The sequence below is a fragment of the Alosa pseudoharengus genome, unplaced genomic scaffold (assembly GCF_046254945.1).
Source record: "Alosa pseudoharengus isolate Yale_2024_CS ecotype anadromous, Long Island Sound unplaced genomic scaffold, YU_APseudo_1.1 YU_APseudo_1.1_scf_6, whole genome shotgun sequence".
Lineage (NCBI taxonomy): Eukaryota > Metazoa > Chordata > Actinopteri > Clupeiformes > Clupeidae > Alosa > Alosa pseudoharengus.
In genome coordinates, this window is record NW_027468848.1 from 19,305,867 (window position 1) to 19,317,937 (window position 12,071).

The window sequence follows — 12,071 nt, forward strand, 5'->3', positions numbered from 1 at the left end:
TGACATTAATGTGTGGTAATTATGCAGAATATATGAAATATGACATAAGCCATCATTTTCCATGTGTGTTTGTGTGGAGAGAGTCAAGCAGAATCTGGGATGGCCACTGGTGTGAATGATCACACTACAGTATATTCAATATTACTGATGATGATGTCAAGGTGGTGGGGCCCCCAAATCAAATACATTTTTTTAAAAGTATCGAAGAAGTATCGAAATCGCAATTCATGACTTGGTATCGGTATCGAAACACTAATTTTGGTATCGTGACAACACTATACACAAGAGAGATCGGTTTCCTCCACTTCAAGACTAACTCGCACCCAAAAGACTTTAGAAAGTGCAGTGTTTCCCAAATTGTATTTGTGGTGGTGTGTGTCTCTCGTTCTCTGTGTGCATGAGGCAACATGCTCAATCTCAGTCAATTATTCAAGACAGTTTGCAATCAATCTCTCCTCACACCACACATTTTAACTCACTACACATCCACCCTTTTTTTGTTTGTTTGTTGCTTGCTTGCTTGCTTTTTTAAATTGTCAAATATATACTCGGGTGAAATGCACAGAGGTCTGAAAAGAAGCATGCTTCCTAAGCTTAACACACACACACAGGGTTTCCGCGGGGTTATGAGAAGTCATAAAAAGTCTTAAATTTAATAATAAGATTTTTAGGCCTTAAAAAGTCATAGAAACGTCCGGATTTTCCATACAAGGTTATAGATTACATTTAGTCACATCTTAAATGTATAGGCTTGTTTATTCATTGATTCTACCATCGCCTTTTTCCCCTGAAAAATGTGGTGACGGCGGCATTCATTCGTTCTGCTTGTTGTTCTGTTTGAGGAATCTGGGTGTTTGCCAGAACTGTAAGGTCCTTGCGTCAGTGCAGCAAGCAGACTTGTCTGAAAGATTTAATAGCCAGACTTTTACAGAAATCTGCAGGAACTCTGATGTTCCACATTATTAAGCATGCCACAGGTTTCAAGCAATATGGGAAAGAAAAAGGATCTCTCTGCTGCTGAAAAGCGTGAAATTGTGCACTACCTTGGACAAGGTATGATATTTCCCGAAAGCTTATGCTCATCGTACTGTGAAGAGATTTGTTGCTGATTCAAAGCACAGGTGGGTTTGTGCAGACAAAGGCATAATAAGGAAGGTTTCTGCCAGACAAATTCATAGGATTAAGAGAGCAGCTGCTAAAATGCCATTGCAAAGCAGCAAACAGGTATTTGAAGCCGCTGGTGCCTCTGGAGTCCTGCGAACCTCAAGGTGTAGGATCCTCAATAAGTTTGCAAGTGTGCATAAACCTTAGGGGCAGCCGTGGCCTACTGGTTAGTGCTTCGGACTTGTAACCGGAGGGTTGCCGTTTCGAACCCCGACCAGTAGGCATGGCTGAAGTGCCCTTGAGCAAGGCACCTAACCCCTCACTGCTCCCCGAGCGCCGCTGTTGTTGCAGGCAGCTCACTGCGCCGGGATTAGTGTGTGCTTCACCTCACTGTGTGTTCACTGTGTGCTGAGTGTGTTTCACTAATTCACGGATTGGGATAAATGCAGAGATCAAATTTCCCTCACAGGATCAAAAGAGTATATATACTTATACCTACTATTCGGCCACCCTTAAACAATGCTCACAAGCAAAAATGGTTGCAGTGGGCTCAGGAATACATGAAGACTAATTTTCAAACAGTTTTGTTTACGGATGAGTGCCGTGCAACCCTAGATGGTCCAGATGGATGGAGTAATGGATGGTTGGTGAATGGCCACCATGTCCCAACAAGGCTGAGACATCAGCAAGGAGCTGGCGGAGTCATGTTTTGGGCCAGAATCATGGGGAGAGAGTTGGTAGGCCCCTTTAGGGTCCCTGACGGTGTGAAAATGACCTCAGCAAAGTATGTAGAGTTTCTGACTGACCACTTTCTTTCGTGGTACAAAAAGAAGACCCGTCCCTTCCGTAGCAAAATCATCTTTATGCCTGACAATGCACCATCTCATGCTGCAAAGAATACCTCTGGGTCATTGGCTGCTATGGGCATAAAAGGAGAGAAACTCATGGTGTGGCCCCCATCTTCCCCTGACCTCAACCCTATTGAGAACCTTTGGAGCATCATCAAGCAAAAGATCTATGAGGGTAGGAGGTAGTTCACATCCAAGCAGCAGCTCTGGGAGGCTATTCTGACATCCTGCAAAGACATTAAAGCAGAAACTCTCCAAGAAACTCACAAGTTCAATGGATGAAGGTGATATCAATTAAGGGGTCCTATGTTAACATGTAACTTGGCCTGTTAAGATGTTTTTGATTGAAATAACTTTTGATTTAATTTATATGATGCTGCAAATTCAACAAATGACCATTTTTAGTTCTTTACAACCTATAAAATGTCTTGAAACTCTGTTGTGCATAATAATTTGTGCATTTTGATTTTTTTTATTTTTGAAAAAAAATACTGTTATTTTTGGGAGGTTTGTTCTATAAAATTTGAATTTATACTTGAAATGACTTGATGACTTGAAAATGATACTCACCGTCGTTTGCATCAACTATTTAGGAAAATCTGCGAAAAATGTAATTTGCATAATAACTTACATTTGACTGACTTAACCCTGCAGAAGCCCTACCCACACACACACACACACACTGTTACAGATACTAGTGCGAGCATGCTACTCAAATGAGTGTCTTTGACAGGCTCCAGCAACAGCACCCTTGTTTTGGGGCCGTGTGTCGGCTGGCTAAGCGGTGGCTGGGAGCGCAGCTGTTCAGCGCAGACGTCTGCGAGGACGCAGCCGACTTGCTGGTGGCCTACCTCTTCCTGCACCCCGCACCCTTCACCCCTCCCAGGTGAGTCGGTCGTCACCTTATTCAGGAACACCTGGCACGCCTTTTAGAAGGTCTTTCTCTATGTCTGTCTCTCTCTGGCTATGTCTCTTTCTCTTTCTCTCTCTCTCTGTCTCTTTCTTTTCCTTCTCTCTCCCTTTCTCCTCTCTCATTTGACACCATGCTCTTTTCCTTTCACCGTGTATAAAATAGCCAGGGCGAAATGTCCCAGCGCTCTCTGTAGTTGAGGTATATAAACAGCCAGCGCTCTTGGGCACCTCACCACCCAGGCCTCCATAATCAGCGTGAAGCCTGTGGCATGCAGATTATAAGTAACGTTTGAGGCCTACGCATTTGTGGTAAGCCTGCACTATGGGAAGGTCCATTTACTAAAGTCAGGAAGGGTATGAAAGGAGAGGAAGTCTGAATGTCTGTTTACCTTATGCTAAGTAAAGTTGACTCCAGCCCACAGACGTTGATGAGTATCCATGTCACGCACATATCCAAGTTTTGGATTTGGGCGGGTTCTTCATTTTGCAATATGTTTATTCCACAGGTTTAGTAGGTTTTTTTATGTGTAGTATGTCCTGTTAAAGGTGCTGTAAACGATGTTACATGGTTTCTAAGCTAAAACATTTTTTTTTGTCACATACAGCAAACATCACCTCACCATGCGCTAGCACTATAGCCCAGGCTCCAAAAATGGCAACAAAAACAGCCTGGTCCAGCTTGGATCATAAAAACATAGCAAACTGTTCCAACCAATCCCCAACAAGATCAATGTTTAGGAGATCTTCAATTGCACGGGAGGGAGTAGCGAGCTAGCTTACCCTAACGTCAACAGAAGTGACGTTATCCAACATCGCTTAGGGTACGTTCAGACTAAGCGTCTTTATCGCAGCTGCCGGCGTCCGTTTTACATTATAATCCTATGGAGTAGACCGTGTTTTCAAAAAAGTCGTCGGCTTCTTTTAAAACGCGACCGCAACCGACTTTTTCTGCAGCTCAGAAGTTGAGAAATATTCAACTTCTAGTGGAAAAACGTCATACGACATGTTTTTGTATATTTTATTTGTTTATAGTATTAAGTTTCCTGCTGGTATATGTGATTGTGAATAACAAAAAGTTATTGTAATAGCAGGCATGGAATGTGACTCATTCTCTACTTACTGGCATCTGCTTTATTGTCTCTTTCCCGCTCTTCTTGTCATCTTGCTCCGTCTCCTTCCTGTTCTCTCTCTATTGCCGTCATCCCTCCTTTCTCAGTTCAGTTGAATTTGATGCAGATTCAAAAACGGACATGACCTATGGCACTGGTATTGCTAAATCAGTTATTATGTAGAAATAGGAGACTGTTCATTGCCTGACTAGAAGTCAGAATGTCTTGGTGTGTGTGTGTGTGTGTGTGTGTGTCTCTGTGTGTGTCTCAGTGTGTCTCAGGCGCTTGCTCTCTCTCTTTCCATTCATACACTGTACAAACACAAACACACTGAGACATTTTGACCGTATATAGAGATAGACCCTTGCATAATGAAAATAATAAATGTTTCTCTCTCCCTCTCCTCAGTTCTCCTCAGGTCGGGTTCCTCCGGTTCCTGCACCTGCTCTCTTCCTTTGACTGGAGGAACAGTCCACTAGTGGTGAACCTCAACAGCCAACTCACAGGTACCCTGCAGCTCTGGGCAGACCCTCTGCTTCCCTAGTCCACTCCTGCCCACCAGGGTTGTGCAAAATTCGAATTGCAATTCTGCCTCCTGTTTGTACGACGGAGTATTAGGGCCACACATGAAGAAAAAAAAATATTTTTGCCATGGCGAGATTAAACTCGACATTTCGAGAATAAAGTTGAAATGTCATATCGACGTAGATAGATTGCTAGTATCTCGCGATAGATTGCTAGTATCTCGCGGTTATGGAAATACCATGCACTATGCCATTTATATAGCTAGAATAATACATGTTTCCAATGATATAACGTTTCTATAGTACAAAATGTTATTTCACTTAAGGCCACCGCACATCCAAATAACTGCCCTTCATGACCCACAGGCCGTCACTCTCCATAGGTTAACATGGCAAAACTCATTTTTCTAAAACTGCTTTTCCATGTCTCACCTGCAATAAATATAGTAGGCTATAAACACAGATATGTGTGCATTTACTTAGAATACATGGGGTTCTCTCACTTTGGCCAATATGACTGGATCTGCTCCTAGTCATTTTAATTCAATAATCAAGGCATACATCCCCAACCGCCCACTGCGGTCTTCTGATGAGCATCTTTTATGTCGACCAGTCATAAACACTAGGTCTAATTCAAGACTCTTTTCCTCAGTGGTTCCATGTTGGTGGAATGAGTTGCCCAGTGCTCCCCGTTCCTGTGGTAGTTTTGGGTCGTTTAAGAGGGGTCTAAAGACATTCCTGTTCAACATGTCGCTTTGGACAAAGGCATCTGCAAAATGCCATAACCATAAGAAATGCATGCATTTGACCGCTAAATGCACGGCAAGGTAGCATCCTACCAGGGTTATCCCAGTATCCTAATGTAATGCATTTTCTCCCCTCGCTGTCCCTTCACGCTGTGTTTTTTGCATTGCTCAGTTTGCGAATGAATTGAAGTCGGAATTTGTGACTCACGTGTATACAGTATTTATCTAAAACCCTTGACTCTTCATGCATTAGCAGGCCTATGTTTTGGTAGTGGGTTGGTGGTGGGGGATCCGCCGATATTGATCGGTGAATGGCTGGCAGGCGACTGATCAGAGAGACATTTTTCTTGCCAGTGACTGCAATCTTTATAGGCTTTAGTATAGTGGCATGATTAGTATTGTATAGTATAGTATTAGTATTGCCAAAGTATAGAACATCCAGAATATATCTGTAGATCATAGAAATCTAGATAATAGCTATATATAGAGAGAGCATCAAAACACTAAAATAATACAGAATCCTTTGAGGGTTTGTGGGGTTACTCTCCTACCCAGCAGAGATTCCCTTGTGAAACCACATACAGTTTGTTCATTCAGCCACTGTGTTCAACTAATTTTCCCTTAGATAAACTGACTTGACTCACAGATGCCTTGGGGGCTTAATCGCCACTATCTCAGTAAGGGTTTTGATCTTAGGCAATCCTGATCCTGAACAGTGAAGGCCTAGTCCAGACATGTCAAAGTCAAGGCCCGCTGGCTGCTGTTTTGCACGCACCAATGCTCCATTTCCCACCATGCAACGGTAGCCTACGAAATCACTGCGGCGCCGCAAGTGGGCCTCGGCTTCATGATTCATCAGTATTCAGTCAGGGCAGATGTCAACTTTCAGCTACCCCCCTCCCCAGTGTTGTGCCTGAACACGTTCATTGAACGAAAGTTCATGAACTCGTTCATATTTTGAGCGAACATGAAGTGAACGTACTGTATTAGCCTACTACTTCGTTGAATAGGGTGTCAGATTTCTACAGAGCCTTCCACGCGAAAACCCGGCTAAAACACACCGTAAAAAGGCCTTAATATGGCAGCATGCAGGTCACCATTTGTCAAACTATGGGCCGCGGTCCGCAATGTGGACAATGGTCTGCAGAGTGAAATTATTCCCGGGCCATCGTCTGATAATTTGCTGCGCAATTGATCAAGGAGCCGCGGACAGAAAAAGAAAACAAACATTTCTGCAATTAGAAGGAAATACTTGTTTGCTGTCATCAAACATAGAGGCATAGAATTAAGTCGTGGTATAGGCGTTTATTCAATGCATGCGTGTGCACGTTGGTAGCAAAGCTAAGCTTCAACCTATTGGAAGGCTATTTAATTATGAAACGACATTTAATAGAACGACTTGGATTTATGCAACTTCCATAAAAAACAGCACAGACTATATAAAACTCTGTTTGGCATTAAGTATTAAAGTCAGCCAAAAGCTATTAAAGCAACACCAAAGATTTTTTTATACCTTAAAATAATGTTTCCAAAATCGTTTCAGTGGTTCATCAACTCGTAACAGGGTGAACGGCAATTTTGCATTCGCTTCGCGGCCCTCTATCGGCTATAACCGCACTATGTAAGTTTGCCAGATCGGGTAGCGGATCTGTAGTTCGATGGAATGAGACATAAGAAACTACAAATTTGACTTGCATCTGATGTCGCAATACATCGTACTTTTATAAGTCATGCAAAATATTCTACCTTGTCTGTGGACATCGTTATTTGCAAAGCCGGTGCTGGATAAACAAATAGCGTGTGTACAACAGAGGGAAAGTTCTTTGGTGTTGCTTTAATTAGTCTTAGTTAAAGATAGTTAAAGATCCAAGCATCATGCAACAATGCAAAAACAATGAAACTATTGTAGGCCTAATTATATTTTACATTAGTAAAGCAGCACTCTGATGTGCATGTTTTCACAAACTTTTGTAAACAATCTTAGCACTTTAAACATTGACTGTTTTGAAATGCATGTATAGCAATATAGTATAAAAATAATAATAATTGTGATATCATTATGATAATTTGATGGGGGGTGGGAGGAGGGGGTGGGTTCATGTAGGTGGGCCCAAAGTATGCCTTGACTAGGCCTCAGGTCAAAGAAGTTTGAGAAAGGCTGATGTAGACGACAAAGCAGCAAGGAGGCATCGTATGATCATTTAAACAAGTTATATGACAAGGTCGGTGAGGATGGGAAAAATCGTACATTTCTGTGCAAACTTTGCCTGCACTTCAGTCACAGTCATTATTCATTTAATCATTAAATAAAATACAGTACACGTCTTGGTTCAATAGGTTACATGCAGTCATTTTAATATGTTTTAATAAACATTGAACCAGTCCGGCCCTCGGCTTGTAGCAAATTTGTTTTTTTGGCCCTGTAATGTATTTGACTTTGACATCCCTGGCTTAGTCCATTAGCCGTGGTTTGTATGAGCTTGCAAAGTCTCTCTTGCCCTGACAAGGTTTCTCTTTTCCTCTGAAGCGGCTGACTACACCGAGATCAAGAATGCCTTTGTGGCTTCCAGAGAATCCCTGCCCACCATGTTCATTGGCACGCCAACTGACAGGAAGCTGTCTATGTGGACTACAGAGGCTCCATCCGTACAGGTATGCGCTTGCTTGGGGCTTTTTAAAAGTAGATTACCACAGGTTGAGTGAGTAACAAACAGGACCCGAGTGGGACAGAGAGAGAAGGGGGTGGGATCGGAAAGTGACCACAAATCGGGGTCAAACACAGATTAGGCCCGAACTTGGTGCTGCCGCTCGTGCCACAGCTGCCCCCAGGTGCTCACTGGGTTTTTGAGCCTTCATCGTGCCCTCTACACTTACTTGTGTTGTTTTTAACACATCTCTATGTCCAGATAGGATATATGTCCAATTTGTGTGGGTTTTTACCACATTGCTTTGTTATACTGTGTACGCTCTTACAAAGAATGTGTTGAAAAAAACACAACACTGTTAGTATTGGGATTCCAATGCGGCATCAGACTCAGAATCCACAAAGGTCAAAAACCAACGACACTGTCACTTCTTATCCCTTCTCTCTGTTTCTCTTGTTATTTAGGTGGCATGGTGAGGGAAGAAAAGAATCCTCCCTAGACGTTGTAAATGTTGTTAGTATTTCTGTTGTGGACTCATTGCATCCAATGTAGCTCCTCTCACCAGTGAAACCATAGCATAATGATCTCTGAACATGGGGGGGGGGGGGGGTGTCAGGAAGCATGTGTTTTATAGCTGTGCTGTGCTCCAGCTTATTTATCGTGTGGTTTTGGTCATTAACTCTCTCTCTGTCTGCCCCACCACCCCCCTCCACCCCGGCCTGTGTTCAGATGCTGCAGCGCATCATCACTGTGGCAGCAGAGAGCCTCCACGTTCTTGAGGCCCAGCTCACAGACCGCACACAGACACAAGATGTGCGGGTGAGTAAACACACACACACACACACACACACACACACACATACATAAACGGAAATAAATCAGCCTTAGGAGTCAGATTTTGTGATGGGTATAGTCCATGGGCTGTATGTGATCTTCATCTCTCTCTCTCTTTCTCTCTCTCTCTCTCTCTCTCTCTCTCTCTCTCTCTCTCTCTCTCTCTCTCTCTTTCTCTGTGTGCCTCTGCTGCTGTGTCTCGTTAGGTTGCCTTCCGGCCACCCCTGGACGTGTACGACGTGTTGATCCACCTGAGGCCCAAGCAGGTGCCCCTGGTGGAGAGTGCAGTGGACCCCCCCAAACACCCGCCTCCCCGGGGGGGCCACGAGGGCGCCGTGGCTGGAGGGGTGCTGCCCGTGGTCGACTTCAACCCCGTCAGCCTGTACCTCACAGAGCTCCGAGTGAGTCAACCAGCCATTAACTCTGTGTGTGTGTGACGGAGAGAGTAGTTAAGAAGTTCATGATCATGAACTTTCCATGTTCCTCTCTTTTTCCCCATCGTTTGAGTTGCTGGAAAGCCTATTTGAATCATTAGCTGCTTTCAGTCACGTCCTCAGCAGTATAAGCGGAGCTTTGTCAAACGGAGGTCCGACCCTTCGGGTGATTCAGATATGAGTAGTGTAAGAGCCAATGTAAGAGTGTAATTTCGGAATTCCATATAGCCGGTTATGTTGTTCAGATATACGGCCCAACAGCTTGACATCCGCAGAACATGCAGACGTAGGTCTGAAAGCAACTAGTGACCAACAGCGACGTTTTTGTGTTGGAGGATGAGCTGAACTTTGTTGCCTTTGCTTTTCTAGGAAGCTTTTGGAGATGTCGCCCTGTTTTTCTATGACCCCTATGGCGGTACGGTTATTGCGGTGCTATGGAAGCCAAAAGCCTTCACCCCTCATCCATTTAAGGTTAGTGTAATGGGTGTCTAAGGGGCTAAATGTGTAGATGTGTTGTCTGTACATACATGCATGTTGCTTTAGCTCAGTGGTCCCCAAACTTTTTCTTCAGAGGGCCAGCTCACTATGCCTGGCTCTAAGAGAGCACACACAGCTCAAGTTGTGAACAAGTAATATCTTTCAAATAATTTTAAGTTCTCAAACTAAGAGTTTTATGAAGTGCTGGAAAAAACATCTGAAATGACCACCATTCTAACTTTCACTCACCTGGTGAGAACTGTGTGAACTCTGCTGTTTTTGTATGAACATTTGAACGAAAATAAAAATAGAAATAATTATCCCAGAAAAGTCCCAGAAATATGACTTGAATAGAAGTTAGGTCTGTTACCAATTAATTGATAAACTTTTAGAATACCTTGTGCACTGATTCTGTCAGCATAGGGCCTATCTTACATTCTTTATAGGTAGGCCTACATTTCATTCCGTTTTCTATGGCAAACTCGAAACAGCGCCAAAACAACCACCAGTGGACAAAAAAAGTATTGCAAGTGTACTGTTAAAGGAAAATTCTGGTATTTAGCACTTTGAGTCCCTTTTCTGGTTTGTTTTGGATGAACTAGAGTGGTGGACACCGAAATTTTGACGATTGGTCCTCTCTCAACTTTTCTGACTCGTTTTGAATCGCCTTTGACTACTCAGAGTGGCTGCCAACAGACATGCTCAAACATGTCCTAAAACAACCCTTAACGTTCATTTTCAAAACCACATTCCAGTGCACCTATGCAGCGTTGTGGAGGTGGGGGGTGCTACCACAGAAACCGAAAATTCTCAGGACAGCAGCATGTGTCCAAATTTCAATCATAAACGTTCTATTTAATCATAAACTATCTAAAAATAGGGCTTTAAGTGTAAAATACCGAACTTGTCCTTTAAGGGTTGTTTTAGGACATGTTTGAGCATGCCTGTTGGCAGCCACTCTGAGTAGTCAAAGGCGATTCAAAACGAGTCAGAAAAGTCGAGACAGGACCAATCGTCAAAATTTCGGTGTCCACCACTAGTTCATACCTGTCAACATTTAGCTTTCCAAAAACGGGAGATACCTTATGCATGCCAGTTATGTATCCACCAGCTGCCTGCCTGCAGCCTACTTCCAAAACTCCAAAGCTGCTTGCTGTCTGATTTGGTTCCGAGGACACAAGTTCAGTGTATCAACAACACTCAATAACAGTTTATGTGATGTGTTAATCAATTAAATTCCCAACAATTTCACAACAGCTAGTTCTGGAGTAGGCCATTCAACTAGCCTGCTTGCTTACGAGATTTAGGCTGTGCACTGCGCAGTCAGCACCCGCTGCCTTATTTGGGTTTTGGGTTGCCAGGTTTTAACCCTATGACAAAACGGTTGAAATTGAAAGTAAGTGATTGTGTATGTGTAGGGTGTAGACTAATAGAAAAAATGTATGGATCAATGGAAAGTTTGAAGGCCATGCAAATTACGGGAGTTTTCCGGGAGAAATAACAAAACGGGAGGGTGCCGGGAGATGACCTTGAAATACAGGAGAACCCGGGAAAAAAACGGGAGTGTTGACAGGTATGCTCTAGTTCATCCAAACAAACCAGAAAAGGGACTCAAAGTGCTAAATACCGGAATTTTCCTTTAAGACTCGCCATAGAATGAATGAGGGAAGTCAAGGAGGTTATAGTTTGACGTTGTCGTATCTTTGTGCAGGCCGGATGCTATATATCACAGACATGTTTTGGGGGGCCACCAAAATTAGGTTGCGGGCTGTATCCGGCCCGCAGGTCGTAGTTTGGGGACCACTGCTTTAGCTGCTTGAGGATGACTTTGAAATTATGGCAGTAAGTGGCTCAAATGACCAGTCAAATCTCAAACAACATGGCAGTGTCCTTTTTTAATTTCCATATGATATACACCACACAGCAATGTTTTCATGGCGTTTCTTGAACCTTTTACATACCTATGCAAAAGTTTTGTACAAGTATTCTCTTTGGTATTTTATGAAATAAATATAATGATGAGATCATCCACAGAAATGTGAAATGTGACCCACTGTTCACATTCTCTCTCTCTCTCTATCTCTCACTCTCTCTCTCAGACGGGGATGATGGGCGCCCGTTGTGTGGAGGTTTCCGAAGACAAAGCCTCCACTGTGCCAAACGTAGAGGCCATCCTGCACGACTTCAGTGTCCTTGGCGAGGGGCTGGTCCACAAGGTGGTGCCAAGGACAGAGAAATGGGTTGTCTGAATGTTCGCTCGACGTAACAAGATGGGACAAGTTGATTGTGAAACTGAATAATGGCTTTTTTTTATGGAAAAGTTGACATAAAACAAACTACTCCAAACCATTTTGAAGTAAGCGTGCTTTTTTCTCTTGTGGAAGTGTATTCACCAATCAAATTACAGTAACAAGATGAGTCATGTCCAAAACCCTCGG

General features: G+C 43.3%; 1 protein-coding gene across 1 annotated transcript in view; it reads left to right on the forward strand.

Moving 5' to 3' along the window:
- Nucleotides 1–11,967, forward strand: part of nol6 (nucleolar protein 6 (RNA-associated)) — a 29,215-nt gene extending 17,248 nt beyond the window's left edge. The window contains exons 20-26 of the mRNA XM_076270171.1: nucleotides 2,686–2,838; nucleotides 4,382–4,479; nucleotides 7,771–7,895; nucleotides 8,618–8,707; nucleotides 8,929–9,123; nucleotides 9,526–9,627; nucleotides 11,733–11,967. Of these exons, the coding sequence (XP_076126286.1) occupies nucleotides 2,686–2,838; nucleotides 4,382–4,479; nucleotides 7,771–7,895; nucleotides 8,618–8,707; nucleotides 8,929–9,123; nucleotides 9,526–9,627; nucleotides 11,733–11,882 (913 nt within the window). The 3' untranslated portion in view covers nucleotides 11,883–11,967. The remainder of the gene's footprint in view (nucleotides 1–2,685; nucleotides 2,839–4,381; nucleotides 4,480–7,770; nucleotides 7,896–8,617; nucleotides 8,708–8,928; nucleotides 9,124–9,525; nucleotides 9,628–11,732) is intronic.
- The last annotated feature ends 104 nt before the right edge of the window (nucleotides 11,968–12,071 follow it).